At 40.6% G+C, this 26,117-nt stretch overlaps 1 protein-coding gene across 9 annotated transcripts in view; it reads left to right on the forward strand.

The window, feature by feature from the left end:
• Window positions 1–26,117, forward strand: part of ST3GAL6 (ST3 beta-galactoside alpha-2,3-sialyltransferase 6) — an 86,364-nt gene that overhangs the window by 21,512 nt on the left and 38,735 nt on the right. For 6 of the 9 annotated variants that reach the window (XM_070786955.1, XM_070786986.1, XM_070786994.1 and 3 more), the window contains exons 2-5: window positions 2,555–2,707; window positions 18,373–18,461; window positions 20,640–20,739; window positions 25,412–25,489. In XM_070786955.1, the coding sequence (XP_070643056.1) occupies window positions 20,651–20,739; window positions 25,412–25,489 (167 nt within the window). In that variant the 5' untranslated portion in view covers window positions 2,555–2,707; window positions 18,373–18,461; window positions 20,640–20,650. Of the gene's footprint in view, window positions 1–2,554; window positions 2,708–13,132; window positions 14,047–18,372; window positions 18,462–20,633; window positions 20,740–25,411; window positions 25,490–25,654; window positions 25,725–26,117 lie in introns of those variants that run through there. The other 3 variants (XM_070786975.1, XM_070786982.1, XM_070787000.1) reach the window with 3 other exon arrangements.

Genomic DNA, 26,117 nt, shown 5'->3' on the forward strand with positions numbered 1-26,117 from the left:
AAGTGTCGCCTTGGGAGTCTTCTGTCCGCATACCCTCACTTTGGAGACACATGATTTTTAATACAAATCACTAGGAAAAAAAGTTATAGCTATGTTTTATCTTATCCTACTTCTCTGTTAACTGTTGTATACGGAAATCATAAGTAACTGCATTTTAAATGCTGAGCGTGCATTCATTCATTCACTGGGACACACTTACTTTGTCAAACTTGGAGTAAAATTGTCCTTTTTTAACTTTTTTTTTTTTAAAGGAAGTTAAAAAAAAAAAGTATTGTTTAAAATTGGGCAAAATTGGTTATTGCTTTAAAGTATCAGCTGGGGGGATATTGGAAGGTACCAACCCATAGCTTTATTTATTTATTTATTTTTAATTTGAAGGTGTGTGCCTGCAAAATTCCAGTAATAACTACTTAATATATAAAATGTATTAATCATCTGCCCCCAAATCAGGGTTGGAGAGTACTTTTGAAGTCATGTTGTTAGAAAACTTTGGGAAATACTGGTTTAAGTAACATTCTAACACTTGTAACCACACTGCATTAGCATGGACATCACCTTGGAGCTTGCAAGAAATGCAGAATCTCATGACCCTCTGACCTTCTGACAGGAACCAACAGTTTACAAGGTGCTCAGGTGATGATAATGGACATTAAAGTTTTTTAAGGACTACTATACAAATCCATCCCAAGCAGTTTTTTAAAACAGTATCTTTAGCAATGAGCGACTCATTGTCCAGAAATGGAACCTGTATTATCTTTAGGTAACCTAAGCGTGTTCTTCCATGCCAACTTCAAAGTTGTTAATTCCTTGAATTTTGCACTCACTGGCCTTGGATTAACCCCCACTAGCCCTCAGAACCAGGCTATGCCTCTTTTTCATGAAGGTCATTCAGACTTGAGAATAGCCATCTTGTTTGCCTTCCATGATTTAAGCTTCTCCAGGTGTAACTAAATCCCCATCCTCTAGCTATTCCTGGTGTGACATTGTTTGAGGTTTCTTGCCTAACCTTCCAGCTTCAGATTTTTGATCGCTTCTTGACTCTAGTAGATAGTAACTAGTATAGGTTGAAGACAATAGAAACCCAGGAGTTGTGCTTTCTATACATTTAGGGAGAATGATTCTGAGGTGCAAGTTTATCATTATCTGCAATTTCCTTAGCTTCAAAATTCTGTCTCATGGTGGAGACTTCTATTATCATAGAATTAGGATAGAATAGAATGGTGGTTGTTTAGTTGCTAAGTTGTGTCTGACTCTTGCAACCCATGGACAGTAGCCTGCCAGTCTCCATTGTTCATGGGATTTTCCAGGCAAGAGTACTGGAGGCAAGAGATCCAGGGGATCTTTCCCACCCAGGGATTGAACCCTGGTCTCCTGCATTGCAGGCATATTCTTTACCAACTGAGCTACCAGGGAATTCCCTAATAGAATAGAATAGAAGTCTTCTATTATAATTGCCACTAAAGAGCACCCCTTTGCTTTTGTTCTGATTTCTAAATGCACAAACTGCTTAGCACTTCACAAGTGAAATGTATATTGAAATATATGAAAATAAGCATTTTCTGTTTCTCCATAAATTTTGAACTTTAGAGAAAAAAAAAATCCCATGCAGTCCACAACTCAGCATATCAACTGATTTCTTTTTTCTCTCTCTTGCAGTCATGAGTCACCACACATAACATCTCACGTATGGAAATGTACTCAGCTTTTTAAAACTTTATTTGGTAGAATCTAAATATTTTTCATGTTACTCTATGATTTTCATAATTAAGTGTAATCATTTTCTTATTGTAGGATATTAGAGTCATAAATGAGTTCTGAAATAAATATTTGCTCTATTTTTAGTGGTTTTGTTTTTGATATTTGTTTCCTAAGAGTTTTTATTAAGAAAAAAACACACACTTTCTACTAACACAAGAAATACAGAACATGCAGGGTTTTATGTTTTATTTGTTTCTGTATCAGAGTTTTTAGTCTTGTATAAGAAAAACGGTAGCAGGAGCAATTTGAGATTTTTTTCTTCCAAAGTTTTTTGGAGAAAGTAGCCTACCACACATTGTTAAAGCAGTTGCTGTTCTCACTAATTTCCCACCCTTCCTTCTGGATATTTTTGTTCTTGATCTCTCCTCCTCCTCCTATCTCCCTCCCTCCCCTTGCTCTTCAGAGTTTTCCAGCAGCTCCTTCTCTCACCTCTGCATTGAACAATAAAGCTGTGTGTATGTGTAGAGAGGAGCTGAAAAAGGAGACAGATGGTTCTTTCATTACCAGGTTGCTCCGGATTAATTGAGTTGGATCTGTTATTTTTTTCAAGGAGACTGAGCTGGATCCCGTGGATAACCAGTCATGAGCTACAGTCATGTAGTACATGCAGCCGGTTTTGCTGTTGGGTTTCTTTGTTTTTGGTAATCACGTCATCCTGTGGAGAATTTAGGGAGGGGCCTGTAGTGACTTTACTAAAGTAGTGTTTTCATTAAGACTTTTCTTTTTAATGGCTTAAGATTTTTCTTGGGTTGCTGAGCCATCCTTGTAAGCATGCTGAATTTGTGTTTTGTTTCAGCACTTGGAAGTGAAGAAGCAGCACAACCTCTTATCTTGGATAATTTCTAGTGGACAGTATAGCAGCAGCCTTCTGGGCCTCTGGCGCCCTTACCACATTCTACACCCTCACAAACAGAGAGGACCTCTGGGAAACAGATTCCTAAAAGTGCAGGTGAGCAAAAGCACCAGGACTGTCATCTCAGACTTCTTAGATGTTTGAACACTTGAAATGTTCTGATACAATTCTTATACAGTTTAAACTGACTTTATTGGTATATAATTGCTTTACAATGTTGTGCTAGTTTCTGCTTTAATAACAAAGTGATCCAGCCATCAGATCAGATCAGTCGCTCAGTTGTGTCCAACTCTTTTCGACCCCATGAATCGCAGCACGCCAGGCATCCCTGTCCATCACCAACTCCCAGAGTTCACTCAAACTCACGTCCATCGAGTCAGTGATGCCATCCAGCCATCTCATCCTCTGTCATCCCCTTCTCCTCCTGCCCCCAATCCCTCCCAGCATCAGAGTTTTCAAATCCAATGAGTCAACTCTTCAGCCATATGTCTACATATATCCTGCTTTTTGTGAACCTCCCTCTCACCCCACTCTCCATTCTACCCCACCCTCTATCCTACCCCTCCAGGTCAGCACTGAGCACCAAGCTGAGCTCCCTGTGCTTTACAACAGTTTTATGCTGGCTGGTGACTTAAAATACCCTCTCCTTCTATGTATACAGCTACCTGTTAATTTATCTCTTACTAGTTTAACATGTAGCCAGAGGGCCTTTGAAACTATGTTATTATGTAACCAGTGACTCTTTCAGTTCAGTTCAGTCCAGTTGCTCAGTCCTGTCCAATCTTTTGCCTCTCCTCGGACTGTAGCACTCCAGGCCTCCCTGTCCATCACCACCTCCCCGAGTTTACTCAGACTCCTGTCCATTGAGTTGGTGATGCCATCCAACCATCTCATCCTGTCATCCCCTTCTCCTCCCAATCTTTCCCAGCATCAGGGTCTTTTCAAATGAGTCAGTTCTCTAGCATATCCCAAAATTGAGCTATGAAAGCTTTAGTTATTATTTTTATTCTCAATCTTAATGGCCTTCTTTGGGACTGTTCTAAACCAACATAAAGTGAAAGAGTAAGTAAACTGAAGTTACAACTAGAATATTACATGCATCACAAGTGCTGTTCACCAGCTGTGTTAGAATGAACTCTAGTTCCTTCTCTGCCTTTATGGTACAATTAATAATATTCACTCAAGTATTTTAATATAGTTTGTAGTTATATTCTCCTTACATTCCTAGAATCCCATTACAAATATACACCAATTTATAAATTTATTCTGAGAAAGCTCTGGAGCTCAAATGTCTACTAGGAATTAGCTCTGTGTTTTACCCATGAATCCATCATCTTTCTGATACGTTGAGATTTGTCAGAGAACTATTATTCATCTAGCAAATTTGTCATCACTTTGTTTACAAATCATTTTGTGAAGGACACTTATTGACTGACAACATTGTGCTTTATGGGTACTGGGGAGTTTGGGCATTTACAGTGGTTTGGGGATTTAGTCCTTGGGAATCTCTTGAGATCTTCATTGTTCCCACCAAAATTATGAGTGGATTCAAAGCCTATTCCTCGTGTCCCAAGCCACTGGGCTTGCAGAACTCTTGAGCATAGGCTGGAGGTAGGGCTGGGTCTTTAGTTTCTTCCTGCCAGAATATTTATGTTTGGCTACATTGGGTCTTCGTTGCTGCATTCGGGCTTTCTGTAGTTACACTGAGCAGGGGCTACTCTCTAGGTTTCTCATTACAATGGCTTCTCTAGAGCATGGGCTCTCGAGCACAAAGTAGTTGTGCCTCATGGGCTTAATTGCCTTAAGACACGTGGAGTCTTCCTGGAGCAGGGATTGAACCTGTGTCCCCTGCACTGGCAGGTGATTCTTAACCACTGGACCAGCAGCGAAGTCCCAGAAACATCTTAACTGAATGAAATCTGGGCTTTAAAGGGCTTCCCTGTGGCTCAGTGGTAAAGAATCCATCTGCAGTGCAGGAGACAGGGGTTCAATCACTGAGTCAGGAAGATCCCCTGGAAAAGGAAATGGCAACCCACTCCAGTATTCTTGTCAGGAGAATTCCGTGGACAGAGGAGCCTGGCAGGCTACAGTCCATGGGGTATCAAGAGTCAGACACGACTTAGCAACTAAACTACCATTGCTGGGCTGTAATCTCTTGGTGATTTGTGGAACTGCCTTTCCTGTCTGCCTATATATCTCCTTCTATCAAGAAGATGGAACTATTTTGAGTCTTTATAGCCTAAGTGTGAAGAGCAGAGATTCTGGTGTGTGCCTGGGTTCAAATTCCAGCACTGCCACTTACCACTTGAGCATCTGTGGGCACATTATAACTTCTCTGTGCTTTAGTGTCTTCATCTCTATGATAGGGGTGGCCTTTCTTAAGGGGTGGTTTTGAGGATTAAGTGAGTTATATACCCAAAGCATTTAGTTTTATTGCCCTCTGTTGCGTTGTTTCTTCTTCTTTCTCCATTCCCAGTCTAGGGCTGACAGATATTCAGCTCTTCATCCTTACCTTATTAGGATGAAGGTGTTAGGTGTTGCTGATTGACCCCAGCATTTGCTTCTGAGCCTCGAACATAGTATTTGAATCCTCAGCATTGTAATGGATCCAAATCAGAGTGTAAGATGAAAACTATTTTCCAAGTCAGATTATCTGTAAAGCTCTTGATTTCATTTCTTGCTTCAAGACATAAATTTGGGGTCGCACAGAGTCGGACACGACTGAAGTGAATTAGCAGCAGCAGCAGCAGCTGATTACAAATCTAGGTTGTTTGGTTTTACTAGTGCTCGGAGCAGTTTTATTATGAAAAGCATAAAACGGTATGGCTTCTATAGCCAGAAATATGGTCTGAGTTTTGCTAATGATTTACTATTATCTTAAATGCCTTTTTATTTTATAAGCAGATGAGTAAGGCTTTCTAATACAGATACTTTGAAATGTTTAAATGAATGTAGAGAAATAACAGCTAGCATACAGTAATGGAAGCTTAACTTTTTTTTTTTTTTTGGTTTTTGTTGTACAACGTCATGAGTTCTGTAGTATATTTACAAGGATGTTATGAAGTTAGTTTTTTAGCGACGTCTTGGTGTATGGGCAGCTGATACTTTATTAGTTTTAAAAGAAGAATTAAAAACAAGATTAGGAAAGTCCTTATCATGCGCCAGACATTTTTCTAAGTGCTTTATATTTACAACTTACCTAGCTCTATTAGGTACTATCTTTATTCCCATTTTACAGATGAGGTATAAAGAGATTTTAAAACTTCCTAGGGTCATATGACTAGACAGAGGTAGAACTGAAATTCAACCGAGGGGTCTGATCACCACACAGGCAACTTTAACACCCAATTGTGCTGCTACCTACGAAGACTAAATTGTATGAAGATGAGAAGGAAGATGGAAGAACCAAATTAAAGATTCTTAAATGCCAGGCTAAGCGATTTTATGTGTATTTGGCAGACAATGGAATGCCACTGAAGGTTTTCCTGTGGGGCAGGTGACAAAATGCGAGCTGGCCTTTGGGGAGTTTATGCCAGCGAGCACGTGGGCTGGTTTAAAGGGAAGATAGCTTAGAGATCATTGCTAGTGGTTTGAGAAGTAATGAGAACATGGGTTTAGGAACAGGATTGAGATAAGAGCTCTAGAACACCTGTATTTAGGTGTGGTGAGGAAGAAGAAAAAGGCGTTAGAAGCTCAGGTAGCAGGAGTGAGACCCTGTGCTGCCCAAGGGAGGCATTTTAGGGACTGAAAACTGTAGAGACTGGAGAGGACTGGAATGAAATGAAGTTCAGTTCAGTTCAGTCGCTCAGTCGTGTCCGACTCTTTGCAACCCCATGAATCGCAGCACGCCAGGCCTCCCTGGTCTATCACCAACTCCTGGAATTCACTCAGACTCACATCCATCAAGTTGGTGATGCCATCCAGCCATCTTATCCTCTGTCGTCCCCTTTTCTTCCTGCCCCCAATCCCTCCCAGCATCAGAGTCTTTTCCAATGAGTCAACCCTTCGCATGAGGTGGCCAAAGTACCCGAGTTTCAACTTTAGCATCATTCCTTCCAAAGAACACCCAAGACTGATCTCCTTTAGAATGGACTGGTTGGATGTCCTTGCAGTCCAAGGGACTCTCAAGAGTCTTCTCCAACACCACAATTCAAAAGCATCAATTCTTCAGCGCTCAGTTTTCTTCACAATCCAACTCTCACATCCATACATCACCACTGGAAAAACCATAGTCTTGACTAGATGGACCTTTGTTGGCAAAGTAATGTCTCTGCTTTTGAATATGCTATCTAGGTTGGTCATAACTTTCCTTCCAAGGAGTAAGCGTCTTTTAATTTCATGGCTGCAGTCACCATCTGCAGTGATTTTGGAGCCCCCCAAAATAAAGTCAACCATTGTTTCCACTGTTTCCCCATCTATTTGCCATGAAGTGATGGGACCAGATGCCATGATCTTAGTTTCCTGAATGTTGAGCTTTAAGCCAATTTTTTCACTCTCCTCTTTCACTTTCATCAAGAGGCTTTTTAGTTTCTCTTCACTTTCTGCCACAAGGGTGGTGTCATCTGCATATCTGATATTTCTCCCGGCAATCTTCATTCCAGCTTGTGCTTCTTCCAGCCCAGTGTTTCTCATGATGTACTCTGCATAGAAGTTAAATAAGCAGGGTGACAATATACAGCCTTGACGTACTCCTTTTCCTAAGACTGCAGGGTTATTACTGTGTACCCACGATGGGCCTGGAATCAGGCTGAAGGAAAACCCACATAAAAATGTTCTCCTGAGCTGCCAACTCTGCTACTTATGAGTGAGGTCACTTTTGGCAAGTCTTTACTTTTTTTCTAAATCCTGTCTGCTTCTCCTGTTATGTGGTGACATAAGACCTTACTCTGCCTGAATGCCCTGAACTCTTGCAGTTTTTCTAGCTCTAAGATCTATAATACTTGGGTTCCAGTTGTGAATAGCAGTCATTGGAAATGTTGTTGTGATTGTTTGGCAATTCAGTTGGCCCTTTTAGGTAAATAAGGTGATGAAGAATGAAGTGTCTGTCCCTTAGGTGTAATCTGAGAGAAATCCTATATATTTTCTCTGAGGCTGTAAACAATATAGGAAAGAAAATGTCTGGGAATTTACAAAGAGACTGCAAACATCTCCTAGAATGGTGAGCAAAATTTTTCTCAAAGCCATTTGTTTTCAGAGAGTCCTCTAGTTTGTTCAGACAAAATTCTGTTGATTAGAAATTTTCAAAGATCAAGCCCAAAGGACTCTTAAAAGTGGTATTATGGAACTTAGAATGAGCTTCCAGTTCCTCTCAGACTGCTTTTTGTGAAGCCCTGATCCTCTTCATGGGATCTAATTCCTTTTTCCTTGGACCTACTCCAGCAATGCTTCTCAAACATGCAGATCACTGGGGATCTTGTTAAAATGCGTATTTGATTCTGTGGATCAAGGAGTGGAGCTGAGATTCTGCATCTCTACCAGGTTCCCAGGTGATACTGAAACTGTTAACCAATGAAGGTTCATGAGCCTATAGTGATACTGAAACTGTTAACCAATGAAGGTTCATGAGCCTATAGTGAGGCCAGATAACTAAATGTCAGATTTTGGAGCAGAGAAAGGTTTATTGCAGGGCCAAGCCAAGAGAATGGGTGGCTTGTGCTCAAAACCCCTGACCTCTCAGTTTATTTGGGGGGAGAAGTTTTTATAGGTAAAATATGGGATGAGAGAGGCAGGGTATGTGACTTTGTTCTGATTGGTTGGTGCTGAGGTAACAGGGTATGTTCCAGAAATCTTGTGCTGAGCCTGAAGTTACCATCTTATGCCTGGGTGGGATGCTGTAGTTTCTGCAGAAGAACTCAAACATGCATCAGTTCAGTTCAGTCGCTGAGTCATGTCTGACTCTTTACAGGAGTGAGACCCTGTGCCACCCAAGGGAGGCGTTTTAGGGATTGAAAACTGTAGAGACTAGAGAAGACTGGAAGGAAATAAAGTTCAGTTCAGTTCAGTTCAGTCGCTCAGTCATGTCCGACTCTTTGCGACCCCATGAATCGCAGCATGCCAGGCCTCCCTGTCCATCACCAACTCCCGGAGTCTACTCAAATTCATGTCCATTGAGTTGGTGATGCCATTCAACCATCTCATCCTCTGTCCTCCCCTTCTCCTCCCACCTTCAATCTTTCCCAGCATCAGGGTCTTTTCAAATGAGTCAGTTCTTCACATCAGGTGGCCAAAGTATTGGAGTTTCAGCCTCAGTATCAGTCCTTCCAATGAATATTCAGGGCTAATCTCTTTTAGGATGGACTGGTTGGTTCTCCTTGCAGTCCAAGGGACTCTCAAGAGTCTTCTCCAACACCACAGTTCAAAAGCATCAATTCTTCGGCTCTCAGCTTTCTTTATAGTCCAACTCTCACATCCATACATGACTACTGGAAAAACCATAGCCTTGACTAGATGGACCTTTGTTGGCAAAGCAATGTCTCTGTTTTTTAATATGCTGTCTAGGTTGGTCATAACTTTTCTTCCAAGGAGCAAGTGTCTTTCATTTCATCGTGCAAGCACCATCTGCAGTCATTTTGGAGCCCCCCAAAAATAAAGTCTACCACTGTTTCCACATCTATTTGCCATGAAATGATGGGACCGGATGCCATGATCTTAGTTTTTTAATGTTGAGCTTTAAGCCAACTTTTTCACTCTTCTCTTTCACTTTCATCAAGAGGCTCTTTAGGTCTTCTTCACTTTCTGCCATAAGGGTGGTGTCATCTGCATACCTGAGGTTATTGATGTTTCTCCCAGCAATCTTGATTCCAGCTTGTGCTTCATCCAGCCCAGTGTTTCTCATGATATACTCTGCATATAAGTTAAATAAGCATGGTGACAATATATAGCCTTGACGTACTCCTTTCCTTATTTGGAACCAGTCTGCTGTTCAATGTCCAGTTCTAACTGTTGCTTCCTGAACTGCAAACAGGTTTGTCAAGAGGCGGGTCAGGTGGTTTGGTATTCCCATCTCTTTAAGAATTTTTCACAGTTTGTGGTGATCCACACAGTCAAAGGCTTTGGCATAGCCAATAAAGTGGAAATGATGTTTTTCTGGAACTCTCTTGGTTTTTCAATGATCCAGCAGATGTTGGCAGTTTGATCTCTGGTTCCTCTGCCTTTTCTAAAACCAGCTTGAACATCTGGAAGTTCATGGTTCACATACCGTGAAGCCTGGCTTGGAGAATTTTGAGCATTACTTTACTAGCATGTGAGATGAGTGCAATTGTGCGGTAGTTTGAGCATTCTTTGGCATTGCCTTTCTTTGGGATTGGACTGAAAACTGACCTTTTCCAGTCCTGTGGCCACTGCTGAGTTTTCCAATTTTGCTGGCATATTGAGTGCAGCACTTTCACAGCATCATCTTTTGGGATTTGAAAGAGCTCATCAAGCGTGCATAATGACATATATTCCTTGAGGAGGAGCCAGGACACTGCCCTGAGGCTGCACTGTTGTTTCTTAACTGCTCCTCCCCTCTCTGTCCTGATTAGCGACTGTTTGCCCTTTGAAACTCAGGGAAGGTCTGCTTCCTACAAACAGAAAGTGGGAGACACAGGAAGGATTTATACCAGGGAGGGCCCCATGGGGTCCTGCTGGTTTTTGAACCACACTCTGAGGAGCTGGGATCTAAAATGTTTCATTCTACTTACCACAGAAGATAATCATACTCCTTTTGGAACAATGTAACTTCTCTCGCCAGACCAGGAGCTCTGTTCACCATGTCTTGAAGTAGAGCACACATCAGTAATAAGTGTTCAATAGTAGTAAGGTAATCCGTTCTTACCCATGTCAGTGATTTGTATGGTTCAGTGGCATCAGTAATGTGAATTGTTTATAGATAGAGGATTTTCCTTTTAACTGAGAGATTGAAGCAAATAATCTTCATGTAAGTTAAGAAATACATTTACTGTGTGACCCATGATAACATGTGTATACCCAAATCCTTAATTTTTAGTGTAGTGATTCTGAAAACTGAAGTCTCTGTGCACCAGTGTCAAATTGAATCTGAGAGACAGAGATTTGGGTGAAGTTAAAAGGAAGAGCTTTATTACTTTGCCAGGCAAAGGGGAACAGAGCAGTCTTGTGCTCTGAAAAACTGTGTATCCCCTCCTGGAAGGGTTTGGTGAAGAATTTTACAGCAGTGGTCCAAGCGTATGGTTGCTGATAAGGGTCTAGATGTGTGCAGGTCCTTCGCTCTTTTAACCTGGTCTCAGGGTCTCCTTTGTATCTGCATCCTCTTCCTTCCCTAATTAGCAACTGTTTGAATCTGCTCTTTAAAACTCGGGGAAGGCCACGGAGGCTGGAGGGTGTTCCGTACAAACAAGGAAAGGGGTGGGGGCACAGGAAGGCCTCTGTGCCCACAAGCCCACAGGGTCCTGCTTGGTTTCAGTAGCTGTATTTATATAATAGTAACTAAATGTCTGTTAACTGGTGAATTGATAAACTGTGATTATAGTATAGACATAAAATGGAAGTGATGTCATCTAATTTAAAAAGTATACAACCTAAAAGTTGAGAATTATGTTTTATTTGGTGGCCTCTCTGAAGACTGTAACTGGAGAGACAGCCTCTCAGATAGCTCTGAGGAACTGTTCCAAAGAGGTTAGGGAGGAGCTAGGATATAGAGGAGTTTTTGCTAAATTAAAGGACTTCCCTGGTGGCTCAGATGGTAAAGAATCTGTCTGCCATGCAGGAGATCCAGGTTTGATCCCTGGGTCAGGAAGATCCCTGACCTTGCCTGGAGAATTCCATGGACAGAGGAGCCCTGTGGGCTATAGTCCATGGGGTCACAAAGAGTCAGACATGACTGAGCAACTAATGCTTGCTTTGCTAACCAAACAAACAAACATAGGTGGACATCAGAAAATTACTGCTAATCACAAAAGGGACATCTTAAGTTAATGATTTTGGTGCTTCTCTGTGTGTGGGAAGATGCAAAGTCTGGGCTCATTGAAATTACTCCTTTGATAGACATCTTAACTGTTGAGGACCCATATCCTGTTTTTCTCCCTCTCAGGGTGTGCTGTCAGAGGTTTTAGGGGTGATAGAGGGAGTGGGGAGAGTGGCTGCAGTGGCCGATGGTTTGATGGTGGGCAACCGTGTTGTTTATTGGGATGGCAAGCAACATTTTTTCCCTCACAATAAGGAAAAGGAAGGAATTCCTGGTAGAAATAATGACATGGGCAATTTTTTTCAAAAGCATTATGCTAATATACATAAGCCAGAAATAAGATATGACCTATCTGATTCCATTTATATGGCCTTTTAGAGAAGTGAAACTACAGTGGTAAACAGATCAGGGGCCAGAAACTGGGGGAAGAGAATTGCCTCCAAAGAGGGACGCAAGAACTTTCAGACTTGATGGAAATGTTAAGTATGATTTTGGTGATTGTTACACGACCTTACAGGTTTGTCAAAGCTCATGAAATTGTATACTTAAAAGTGGTGGATTTTATTATAATTTTTTCCCTGTACACAGTTAATCTTAAAAATTGGCCACATCATTAACCTGTTAACAGTACCTCTTACTCATAGAGTCTACCAAGTCAGTGGAGCACTAATATAAGTAGAGAAAATTTCCACTCTGGGAGAAGAAATGAGTCTCTGGGAGAAAATATGAATGAACAGTAGGAACATAAGAAGTTCCCTTAAAAACTTCTTTGTTTATTTTCAACAAAGCTGAGTCTCAAAGGAGAAATCTTGAAAACAGGAGCTTCAGTTCATTTATTTTTAACATCTAGTATAGTATACTATTAGCTGAATGATTTTGGTGTGTCCTGTTACACTATTAAAAACACCAAAATTCTGCTGATAAGTCATTTCTTTTTATATTCTTTGCAGAGAGCATACCCAGTTTAGGGGGAAAGATTTGGTCATCTGCTTTGGCACTGAGGACTTAGCTTTTATTGGGTAAAAAGATATGTCTATACATCCTAGGGATGAAATCTGGGGAAAGCATTGGCTTTTTCGAAGGATTGAAAGAGGAGGTATGTGTATGCATATAGGAAATAGCTGCATAGCATTGTATAGCAGAAGAACCGAGGGGAAGAAGAGAAAAAAAAATGATACATATTCTTCTTCTGCTATGAACAAAATGCTGTTTAGAAATCAGCCAAATGTATACAGTTGTTCCAATTTGTTGAAACTATACAAATCTTTTGTAGGGGGAAGTGTGCATAAATCAAACTATAATTTTCTGTTTATTTACTCAGTAATATCAGATTTCCCTCCTTAATTTGTTTTAAATAACAGTAGCTCAGAACTTCAGATTTCAGTTTAGCTTTTTAAGGTGATATAATATTACTACTTAATTTTATAGGTATTATTCTTTATTTTAAAATTATGGCCTATTGAAAATTTTCAGATCCTTCTAGTAGAAATCTGATCAACCAGATTTACTAATTCCTTAAGATTTATCTCTTTGTGAATTGAACAGTTTTTCATATTATATTATTTCTAAGTATATTTTAATAGATGCATACTTTATCATTCCCTTGCTTAAAAAGTTAAGTGACTATATTAAGTTCATGCTGTTATAGTTATAAAATACAGTGATTATAGTTTTTCAGAATGTACAATTTAGAAGTTTCCCATAATGTATAGAAAGATCTCTTGAGTGGGAATGCTATCATCCCTGCTTTCATCATTGTGTGTGGAAAGAGCTTAGGGCAAGGCTGGCCATTTTTTAAGTACTTAATAAAAGTGAAAGTGTCAGTTGCATCGGACTCTTTGCAACCCCATGGACTACAGGAATCCATCAGGCTCCTCTGTCCATGGGATTCTCTAGGCAAGAATGGAGTGAGTAGCCATTCCCTTCTCCAGGGGATCTTCCTGACCCAGGGATCGAACCCAGGTCTCCTGCATTGTAGGGAGATTCTTTACCATCTGAACCACCAGGGAAGTTTCTTAATGAAGTGTGCTGTTATTTATACCATCATCAGCGCCAAAGGGTGGAGCTTCTTGGTGTATAAATGAGGGGACACATTTGAATTGTGCCATTCATAATAAGGACCATTACTTGAAAGAGGGGCAGTAAATGAGTTAAAGAGAACTGAGGCCTTTCCGCCCATCACTACAGAGTCCTGTGTGTCTCCTTTAAGGCTTGGACTCTGTGGAGATGGCTGGATCTAGGAGGCTTTGGGGGCCCATGGGGCTGGAGTCAGAGACCTAGACATCAGGGCAGAGATGGAGCTGCTACTCATGCTCACAGGGACATGTAACCGCAGAGGAGTTACAGGCTGAGCAAGCAGTAAACACAAAGAGGAAGGAAGGAAGGATGTAAGATCTGTTGTCAAGTTGAGACGGTCTTGGGTGTCATCGTGAGCTGTGGTCTGGTGGAGCCCTGAGTGAAGAAGGACCTCTCCCAGGGTTGAACGGACACAGGCTGAGAGCAGGGCCAGTTGGTAAGATTGTTGAGACGAGCCTTGAACAGGGGCAGGCAGCTGAGAGGAAACTTGTGGTTGAAATTCTGTCTGCACAGGGTTCTGCGGAGCCAGAAGGGATGTCCTTTTCTAACTTGCACAAGGATGCAAGTTATTTAGTGTTTTTGTTGAGCACTAGTATGCTGGGTTAGAGCAGAGGCAGAGCAGCAGCACAGCAAGACATTGGTCGCTGGCGAAACAGAGGGCGTCGGGACGAGAGTGGATGAGGACACGGTTTAGGATGCTACTTACTTAAAATTGGAAGTTTGGTTGCTGGGCTCCTGGGTTAGTTGTGAGAGAAAGAAGAATGCAGACCCTGGAAAACTAAGGTGTAATTCAGGGACCTGGCAGCAGGAACTCAGGCCTGGTGAATGACATGTTCAAGGTCAGCGTGGGATTAGTAAGAACCTGACCAAACTGTTGAGCTGCTGCTGAAGGCTTCTCAAGTTCCTTTGGGCCAGAATCAGTCTCAGAGGTTGGGGTGGGACTGAGCCTCAGATGGGCTCAGGGATGTGTCTGCATCTGAGCCTGGAGGGCACTGGGTGTACAGAGGCCAGACAGGCTGGGTCCATCCACATGGGGAAGCATGATTCTTCCCTGAAGTCATATAATATTGATTGAGATACCCACGGGGTTTTTGTACTTAGGGAATAGAATGCTGTGTCCAGAATTACTGCCGAATATGCTTTTATCTAACTGGTGGTTGGAAAAACAAGCCCCTTTATATTCGAAAAAACATTAGGAGAGTCTAAAAAAAGAAGAATCTGACATTTTCAAGTGTCATTCCGTAGGGTTTTTGTTCAGTTTTTGTAAGCAACACTGTTATGGTTCTCTGGGGCTCAAGGAAGCACCTTGAAATAAAAACCCTCCAGTTTGAATCTTAAGCATACTGAAGTTTGAGAATTACTGCTCTAGGACACTTGGAGGAAAAAATAACAGGTTTACTGAAATCCAGAAGAATGGGGTAGGGAACAACAAGGTTGTGAATAGTAGAGTTTTATTTCAGCACAGCTTTTGACTATGAACTTGATCTCCATTTCACCAGTTCCTAGGATTGTCACTGCATAGGGGGATGGCAGGATGGACAGATTAGACCTTGTGTAGTGCTTAGTCTGGTATCAGAAGGATAGACCTGCACCCATTCATAAAAGCTCATATCTGGAGAACAACAGTACAGTGTGTGAACTCTGGTCTGATAGATATGGGTTTGAGACCTGTTCTGCAGTTTATCAGCTCAGGAAAGTTGCTGTTTCTCTGAGCTTCAGTATGCTTATTTGTGAAATGGGAGATACGAGTTTACTATAGCCCTTACAAGGTGATTGTGAAGATTACATTAGATAATATACCAAAAGCATTTTATCAGGGGCCTTGACACATATATAATACATATATATCTTAATGATTCTAATCAGCCATTATTCACTGGGCATTGGCCATTTGCTGAGCATTTTGGGTAAAAAAATTAATACAGAACATCTAGTTATGAGACCTGGAACTCCATTCATTGACTGTCTACTTAGCGTCTTCTGTGTAACATGTTTTGTTAGATGCAGATACATACATGGAAATAAAATGATGGGCAAGTCCTGCTCTCATGGGTCTTGCCATCTAGCGGGGTCATCATTGTAACGTCTGTTATGGTCTCTGTATCAGTACATTTGTTATTTGTTTCCTCTGTGGTTACCTTGAGAATCCTAGAGCAATGATTCTCAAATTTTAATTTGGGTCAGCATAAGAATCAGACTGGAGTGCGCTTGTTTGAATACATGTCCCCAAGCCCCAGAAACTCAGGTGTAGTAGGGGCTGAGGAAAGTGCATGTTAACAAGTTGTCAGCTGGTGCAGACCCTTGAACCTGCCATATCGCTTTGGGGAGCCTGCCCTGCAGCCCTCTCCCATCCACTGTGTCTGAATTTGCATTTTGGAACTCTGCCCACCAATGGAGCACTCTCAGGAAGCTGTGTGTCTGAATTTTCTCGTTTGGGTTCCCCTCATGCCTTTTGTCTTGATAGATAGGCATAGAACTGTGAAAAGCAATGGCCACACTTAGTCTGCTTCTGTTTCTTACACCATGTGAGCTGGGACAACTCACCCCGAGAAACTTTCAGTTCCTTCATTCATCAAGGAAATGATACCTGCACATCCATTTATCAAGCTTGTTTTGAGCCTTAAGTGAAGTGATGGCATACAAGCTTTTTATGAACTTAAAAAATATACTTTAATTATTAAAGAGAAGGAAAACCTGTTGCCAAGATTGAGCCCACTTTGGTATATGTAGTGTGTGCTCAGTCACTCAGTCCTGTCTGACTCTTTGCGACCCCATGGACTCTAGCCCACCAGGCTCCTCTGTCCATGGGATTTCCCAGGCAAGAATACTGCAGTGGGTTGCTGTTTCCTACTCTAAGGGATCTTCCCAACCCAGGGATCGAAACCCAGTCTCCTGTATTGGCAGGTGGATACTTTACCATTGAGCCACTGGGGAAGCCTCTGGCATATGTAGATTACTCATCCATTCAGTTATGTATCATGATTTGAGAAGAAATAAGCATTTGATCTCTGCCAGCGATTCCTGCTCTCCCTTGAAACTCTACTCACACTGTAGGTGAATAATTGATTTATGGTTTAAACTTTGTAAGGGTATTTTAGGGACCCTGGTCTTATTAATAGTGGCATCTGCAGCCAAGAATCTGCTATGTATTGTTTAATGTCAGGATTTTGAAACTTGTTTTGGTTATTGGAGCTATGTTGAAGGGCTTTGTTTCCCTTTAAACCAGGCACTCTGTGTTAAATCCTAACTGGTGTTGCTTTGAATCTTTGGCTTAAAGCAAAATGGTTGTGTCATTTATAGACTTACAATTAGAGACTTCACTTATTTCTGCAAGTTTTTTCCTGTGAGCAAGCAGAAGAACTCAACATGCTTATCACACGGATATCCTGGCTGTCCCCAGTTTGCTTCGCAGCTTGAGTATGGATGCTGTGAGTTGCCCATGACACAGGAGAGAGTGAAAAAGCTTCCAAAATTTTTCTGAGTTGGTGTACACAGTGACCCTTCATGAGTAGATTCATTTTACATTTTGAAGGGAAAAAAATGTTTCTCACCCTTCTTTGGTTTCAACTAAACAACGAACTGGTGAGGCAAAAACAACAATCTCACTTACTCATACTTCCTTGTTCTGTAAAGTAATAGGTAAAATTTCCAAGGAATATATTTTGAGGGACAGGTAAGCAAACTGAATTGAAAATACTGAGTTCTTCCTTTAGACTTTAATGTGCTGCTTTACCTTAGATGCAAATTTTTTTTGATTAATTTTAATTATATTTGACTGTGCTGGGTCTTCACTGCGTGCAGGCTACTCTCTAGTTGCAGTGTTCAGCTCTCTGATTGCAGCGGCTTCTTTTGTTGTGGAGGGTGGGCTGGCTTGGACTTCAGCAGTTGCGGCTCCTGGGTGCCAGAACACAGGCTCAGTAGTTGTGGTGTGTGGGCTTAGTTGCTCCACAGCATATGGGGTCTTCCCAGATCAGGGATCGAACCTCGTGTCTCCTGTACCAGGGAAGCCCTAAGTATGTTTTTTTAAAAAACTGCTGTTACTGGTAAGTGGTATCCTTGTTGAGTGTTTGCATAACTGATGTTACTTTGGATGGAGTCTTAAATATTTGAGTATTTAAACAAATTGTTTGGTGATTATTTTGGCCCATGGTAAAATGCCTTCCAGGACAGTCTTAAGCCTGGTATTCGTAATTTCTAAAACTTTCTTGGTCCAAGTCTAATTTGTGCATTTTAGAACTTAGTTGCTAAACATCGCTGATAACTGAAACCATCAGATATGCAACAAAAAAGGCTTAGTTGCGGTGTATTTTTAGATGAGTCACAGGATATATAGAGTTCCTCAGTGTTCTTTGGAGTTTTTTGTATTTATCCTACATTTGTGTTTGTGTGACGCATGAAAAAAGAAACATTTGCCAGGGCCAGTTCAGTCCGAGGCATGAGCCAAGGCCAGTCCAAGCCAGCTCCCTGTATCCTGTCCGCATGAAGCCTGGCTCATGGCCTCTGGCTAAAGGGTTTAATATGATCACTTCTCTCACATGGGCTTCCCAGGTGGTGCTAGTGGTTAAGAATCTGCCTGCCAGTGCGGGAGACGCAAAAGACACGGGTTCGATCCCAGGGTCTGGGACCCCCTGGAGAAGGAAATGGCAACCCACTCCAGTATTCTTGCCTGGAAAATTCCATGGGCAGAGGAGCCTGGCAGGCTACAGTCCACAGGGCCGCAAAGAGTTGGACACGACTGAGCAGACATTATTCTCTCACACAGGAAGGGGAAGAAGTGGAGCCAGCATTTGCTGCACATGTCCTAAAGGTCAGGCTCGCTGTCTCGCTGTCCTTGTTTCCTCAATAAACTAGGTAAGTGATGCATCCACCATCTTCACTGCCTCATTTTCTTGGACTTTCACTCTGATCATCCAAAACCTGAGTTTTCTCCATTCCTTGGATTTTTTTTTTTTTGCCAATTATTTCTCAAGAAACCCAGAACCATACTTTTTTTTTTTTTTACCCACTGGATGATCATGCAATTTATTTCTTGCTTTTTACCAAAAACTTAAGATGATTTCTAAAATAATGCATAATATGTCAAGACATATATTACAGAGGGATGAGGAAGACTGAATAAAGTGGACAGGGAGGCCTGGGCCCAGGAAGATCTGTGCCCTTCCTTGCTTTACTCTCTCTGCCAGCAGAGGGTGTGGCCTTTGTGCCATGGCTGTGCGCAGTTGACTCTTCCCTTCAGTCCAATAGGAATACTGCTCAGGCTGCCCAATGGGTGGGCCAAGTCTCCCTTTGGTTTTCTCAAACCCATGCACTTGACTGTGTAGGAAACAAAACTCAGAGCTGGCTTTAGTTTTAGAAAACAAACAACCATAAGATATACACGCTTCTTCAGCACTCACTTTCGTGTCCTCAGTTATGCCAGATGCCCATCCTTTTGGCTAATGTGTCTACTGGCCCAAAGAGGATGCTTGTGTGCTGTCACTCCTCAACATGTGAGAACAGTCGGGCTGGAAGAGGAAGACTAATTTACCTAAGGCCCTCCCACCCCCAGGCCAGGAATTATGTGGAGTTGGGCCATGATTTCTGTCCTCTGATTTCCAACCAGTGTTGATTGGGGATTTTGTTGCTAAACTGGAAGTATGTGTAAACTAAAGTTTGCTTGTTTAAGGCATTCATTTGCTTCCTCCTGACACAGCCTTTGCTTCTAATTAGTTTATAATAGTGGCATGTGGGGGTGGTGGCTGCATTCATTGCAGTGAGAAGCAACAGCTGACGGCGAGGGTGGTGCGCCTAGCAATCTCCATGGGATCATCACTACAGTTGAGGATCACTTCCAAACAGCCCCGCTCCCTCAATAGCTCCTGAGAGTCTCAACTCTAATTGTGCCCAGAACAATTAATGACACTTGTTATGATGACCTCACATTATCAAGAACAGTTTCGAGTGTAGTCGATTATACCTATAAAGGCAATGGCACTCTTTAAGAATCTAACCGATCACATACATTTCAATAAAATTACAAAAAGAAAAAAGAATCTAACTAGACTCACATGTTCTACACTGCATCGCCCTAATTGAGGTTAGCTTTCTTGGTGGCTCAGATGGTAAAGAATCCGCCTGCCAATGCAGGAGACCTGGGTTCGATCCCTGGGCCAGGCAGATCCTCTCTAGAAGGAAATGGTTACCCACTCCAATATTCTTGCCTGGAGAATCCCATGAACAGAGGAGCCTGGCAGGCTACAGTCCATGGGATCCCAGAGTCAGACATGACTGAGTGACTAAACACTTTCACACTTTGGACAAGAGTGAGTGGAGTGGTACGTTCAAGTCTAGATGGACCAGAAACCTGGTAAGAGATGCAAAGATGCACTGAAATAAAAACATTTTTAAATTTGTCTTTCACATTTACTTACATGTAGAAGTGAGAACATATTCATATCTGCCTATGAAGCAGAAGTGGAAACTAAAGAAAATGTTTTAGGCTTAAAAAAAAATCTATTTTGTAAAGGTGTTAAACTTACCTATGCTGTGACATGGTGCATATAAAAGTGTGTAAAAATTGAGGCTATGGTAAATATTTTTTAGTAGTTTTTTCCCCAGTCTTTTAAAGTGAGGAAATGACTTTTAGCTTATATAACATTTAAAAGTCATTTTGAGCACTGATGAAACAAAATGTTTTTTTTACATCTTAAGGTATATATTCACTTTCTCTTGAGAGAGAGAAAATAGATATTTTTTTAAAAAATGGGTATTAAATGGATGTGTAAAATTTTGTTCTGAATGAATTTTTTACTTCTTTAATATGGGAAAGTATTGTTCTAAACATGGATCGTGTTGTGTTGTTTAAAAAAGATGAGAGACAGAAAAAAAAAATTCTCTTTCTGCATATTTAGTAGGTGTTTCCAAAATAACAGGCTGACATCAGTTTCTTCTGTTCTTCCCTCTATATGTTTCTTTATTCGCTAATGCTTGTAGGTAGGTCATTGTGTAAATCATCTGTGTAATGATCTTGGCTTCATTCCCTGTGTTCAGGTGGGCCAGCCATGAGAGGGTACCTTTTGGCCATCTTCCTGAGTGCTGTCTTCCTCTATTATGTGCTGCATTGTATATTGTGGCGAACAAATGACTACGGGTAAGTCTTATTTTTGCTGCTTAAAAATGGCCCCCGACTGGGTCTTTCACATGGACACACAAATGATATTAGAAGGACCTATTACAAAGCAAACAAACAAACCCTGTAACATTTTGAGCCTTTTCTAGCTTTTCCATTATAAGTTAGAGTTTTACCATCCTAGTATCTTATTCATTACAAATAACCGTTTAAATATTGGTAAGCAACATTGGGTTTTCTTTTTTTTTTTTGGACTTTTCAGTGAAGCAGTGCTCTTGATCATCTTTGGGTTTCTGATTTATGTAATTCATCTTTTTGAATTGATGGAGTAATTCTTAGACTCAGTGGCATTTGAGTCTTCAGTTCAGTTCAGTTCAGTCGCTCAGTCGTGTCCGACTCTCTGCGACCCCATGAATCTCAGCACACCAGGCCTCCCATCACCAACTCCCAGAGTTCACTCAAACTCACGTCCATCGAGTCAGTGATGCCATCCAGCCATCTCATCCTCTGTCGTCCCCTTCTCCTCCTGCCCTCAATCCCTCCCAGCATCAGAGTCTTTTCCAGTGAGTCAACTCTTCGCATGAGGTGGCCAAAGTACTGGAGTTTCAGCTTTAGCATCATTCCTTCCAAAGAAATCCCAGGGCTGATCTAAGAGTCTAAAATACTGGGATAAGATTGTTGATAAATGTGGACACTTACATATGGTTTCCTTTGTTTAAAAATATTTGCTGAATAGTGATATAGGCAGAATTTGAAGTGACTTTGACTTGAAATATTACATGCAAAATTTGGAGAGGCACAGATAACTTTATTACAGAGAAAACTCCTATATTAAGCTTTTTATCCTTTTCCCTTTTCTATTTTGAAAAGTATTTACTTAGTTTGAATAAACAGATTACAAATAAGAATAAACTACAATATGTGACCTGAATAGAAATGACTGGAACAAATACAACACAGAACTTGATTTCCTTGCACTAGTCGCAGAGCATGTAACAATTGAGAAAGCTTCAAAATCAATTATATTTCTTTGAAAAAGGAGTAACGGCAGTTCCTGATCTATCACAACTAATCAACTTAAATACAAGCTTCCGGACATGAATTTCATGAGTGAACCCACATGATCATTTTTTAAAACAAGGAAATTTTGACAAGTTGAAGTAAAGTAAAATGGTTCATGGCTTCTAAGCAACAGGTTTTGTTTTTTTAAAAAACAGAAGAAAATTCAGAGCAGCATTGTCACAGGATAAATTAATGCTATACTACCATATACAAAATTTTGCTAGAGCTGATTAATTACAATGCAACTTTTCAAATTAAAGCAAAAGAAATCCAAAGATTAAAAAAATGATTCTGTCTAATCTGAAAGTGTACTGATTTCTGTAAGTCACAGAGCATGTGATGTAGGGCAACTGTCTATACTTTCCTTGGGATGTGTTTAAAAAAAAAGGGAGGTGCATCTAAAAGCAAAGAACTTACTGGAATTTGAGACTAAATTGACCATGCAAGTATGTCTCTCCATATGACTGTTGCTGGTGCTTATCAGTGCCAACCAGACATTTCCTTGAGTCACTCTATGACAACTGTCCTTTTGGGATTCAAGTTCACAGTTAAGGCTGGGCTGTTAGGTTGAAAAAAGAGCACTGTTGTCATTTAAGCTTTTATACCTCCCTCAATTTCTTAACACCTGAATAAGTCCAAATACAGGATAGTTAATCATTTCTTTTTCTAGAAACAAATGAAGTCACTTGTCTTTCTTGTTAATTGATGTTTTTTCTGCTTTTTCTCCTGGGAATGATTTTTTTTACTTGAAACAGTGAACAGATGAACCTCAGTTTATATCTAAAAAATAAACTTGCCAAATGTTGCTGATACTAAAAACAGATTAGTTATTGTGGGAGAAGAAACAGATAATCTAGTTTAAACAGTGTATTAAACATTTTATAGCATATAAAATGTTTCTTAGCATTAAGTTTTTTGTTATGATGCTACCCTAGGGAGAAACGTTAAGGAAAAAAACTTTCCCGATTTTCTTCAATGTAGTTAACAACAAACACCTCTTATAATGGTAATTAATATGAATTTGTTTTTTATGAAGTATTCTAATTTACCAAATTTCACATTTAGGTGGGGTGGGGAGAGAGGCTCTCTCTTCCTAACTTTCCAAATTCTTGAGCTATACTTTGCTTAACTACCATTCCCACCAAGAGTTTCAGACCATTGATAACCATGCTAGTCTATCAAGAACATTCTAAAATATTTTCTATAATAAAGATAAATAGAAAAGTTAATATACATATTGCTTTATTTTGCAATGTTTGCAACAAACCATGTAAAATTACATGCTTTGAACCAAAAGTATCCTCGGTTACACGAAACTGTTTTTTTAACACTGAGGATGGGTTATTCAAAAATACTAAAATGAAAGCATCAAAATAGATTATGTCTTTTTCTCCTCAAAGTATATCTTTAAAACTCAGAATTCAGAAATTACTTTGCTTGAGTTTCCCAGAGTTCTGCTCAGAAATTGCCTACTGTTTAGTATAAATGTTTAAAAAAAAAAAAACAACTCTTCTGCAAATGACTAGAGCAGAAAAATTGTGATGTGGACAGCAGGTTGGAAAACCCAATTACTTAGCTTGTAAATGTATAACGTAGTTCTGGAGAACAGCTGTCTGTTAGTCTCGAGGTATCCTTTCTTCCTATTGCCAGTCCTTTGGCAAGGAATCAAGTCTTAATGACCTTTAAATTCTGAATGGGTGGTATTATAAGACGTCAAATAAACCACAAAAAACTCCTTCACTTAGACAAAAGTTCAGTATTTTTTGCCAGTGTTTGAATAGTAGATGCTAGATCGTGTTTCTAGGTTTTGTTTTACTAAATTAAAAAAAAAATGGTGCTTCTGCATTTGATTTCATTACTGGTTGGTTGAAAAATCATTGTAAGGCTCTTTATGGAAGGAACTTAGGCAAATCATTGTAATGCTCTTTATCGTCGCTGGAAAACTCCAGTGCCAGGTGCATGGGTTTGGCTGTAAGTTTTGAGGTTTTTGGACAACCCGGCTTTGATCCCTGGGTGGGGAAGATCCCCTGGAGAAGGAAATGGCAACCCACTCCAGTATTCTTGCCCGGAGAATCCCCATGGACAGAGGAGTCTGGCGGGCTACAGTCCATGGGGTTGTAACAGTTGGACTCGACTTGGTGACTAAACCACCACCACCAATGAGTCAGAGATCTTAGAAGTCTGATCCTACACCACGTGAAGCTCCTACAGGCATCTCTCCCTGTATCTTTGCTCCTTCCTGTCTCTGTTCCACACTTAGTAATGGGAGATAAGAACAGAAGAGAAAGCACGAAGTTGGCTAGATTGCTAATTCCCAACAAAGCATATTCTGGCTCACAGGGGAAATGATAAAGAAGACAATGAAAAGGGTCCAAATTCAGCACATTTTTTGGTCATTAGAATTCGAGGCATGTTCATGTCACTCCTAAACTAACACATTACTCCACAGAAAATATCATGAAATTACTTCAGATGCTGTGAACTTGCTTCCTTAAGCAATAATGAATAATTATTTCTTTAAAAAAAACACTCAAAGTTTGGCTTCACTGTATCCTCAAATAGTTTGTTTTCTATTTTAATAGACTTGGAAGCCAAGTAATATTTTATACTTTATTTTGTCCTCTGACTATAATTTGACTTTCATGGCTTGGTGTCATATCCCACCATATTTATTTATCTTCCTTACAAGTAAATCAAGAGGTTTTTGCCATTTGGGGTATTTACCAAAGATGAGTCTCTTCAACTAGCCTTATAGTACGGAAACCTAGAGTTTTAACTGGGAATTTTGTACTAAAAAAGTTTAAAATTGAGTCAATCCCTGAAGGGGTTAGGCTATTTCTGTCTGAATCTGATGATTATAGAAGAAAACTGATTGGTTTTCTTTTTTAGGTTAATTCTCCGTACAACTGATGATCATTCCTAGTTTCTCATGTGAAGCCGTTTTCCTCTTTTCTGGCTGCGTCTGGATCCTGCTGCCCTGTCCCCTTCATCTAGCTTCATTGTCATGCTCTGTCTTGTTTCACAATACCCTTTCACATGGTGGAGACAAGTGTTCCATTCAGGAGACACACAAGCACCTAACCTGTGCCAAGAACAGAGGAGAGTTCGCTGTGATGCCAAATAGTGGGATGGTTGAGTCCCCAGGTCACAGGCAGGGGCTACGGAACCTGCCCAGGGCAGCATCTCTCTGGCATTTACTGCCCATAGGTATCCACGCAGGTGGCATGGAGGACCTTGACAGCCGTGTGCATTTCTCAGGAGTTCAGGAACTTCTAAAATATGAGCCAGGTCATGGCTTCCATACTGTGGGCGTCCTAGTTCTTCTTTCTTTATTTTTTTTCCTAGTTCTTCTCGAAGGGTCCTTTGAGTCGCTGCTCTCTGACCCTTCTGGGTCACTTGTCACCTCAGCCTTTTTTCCACTCTCTCTTGCTTTATATCCATGAATCCTCAGACATGTCCAGGACTAGGAGAAGTTTCTGTCCTACCTCAGGGGCTACAGTGAGGATTCCTATCCCCTGTCTGAGAAGCCTCTCCCTGGTGATACCACTTGAGTTCCCAGGATACCGTTTGCTTCCCTTTGGGCTGGCTGCCCAGTTCTACTTTCTGACTGACACTATTTTTTGTCTCCTAGGGTGACACCTATGGAAATGAAGCAGAGAAATAAGATCCGGTCTTGTTTATCAAAGCCAGCTTTTGCCTCTCTCCTGAGGTAAAAATACAAAAGAAACCGTGGCACACAAAATGTTCAAAAATGTGTTTGTAATTGTTCTCCACACTTGTTTGCTTTTTTTTCTGTGCAAATCTTAACAATGTAAAATGGATACCCTACATTTAAGGAAGAGCTTGACTGTCCTATGTCTTTTTGTGCTTTTAGTCAGAACTCTGCATATATTTTAAGAAAAGGCATTGAAGAACTCAGTCAGACCAGTTTTCTTTTCACACAGGTGAGATTAGAGAGGTCTGGTTGTCTTTGATCATAAGCGTGCACTGTCCTTTTAGGGTTTTATTTTCCCACCCTTGTTCCCATGTTATTTTCCGCCCTTTTTATTTTGTGGTTTCTTCTGCCTTACCTCTAGGTTAAAGTTTACAGCAGAAATTTTCCTTTCACAAACTTTTAATGAACTTCATAGAATATAAATAATGATTATTGATTATGGTTATCAGGACTTGAAAAGAATTTACTTTTCCATCCACAAATATTCTCTTATCACCACAGCTTTGATAGAGTGCTGGTCAAAATGCTTCCAGAAATAAATAACAGTCAGGTCTAGGCATGTTGAATTGTGTCAACACATACAAGCTTTTCAGCATTTTTGTCTGTTACGGATCTAAAATTC

This window comes from Bos indicus, chromosome 1 (genome assembly GCF_029378745.1).
Source record: "Bos indicus isolate NIAB-ARS_2022 breed Sahiwal x Tharparkar chromosome 1, NIAB-ARS_B.indTharparkar_mat_pri_1.0, whole genome shotgun sequence".
Taxonomy (NCBI): Eukaryota; Metazoa; Chordata; class Mammalia; order Artiodactyla; family Bovidae; genus Bos; species Bos indicus.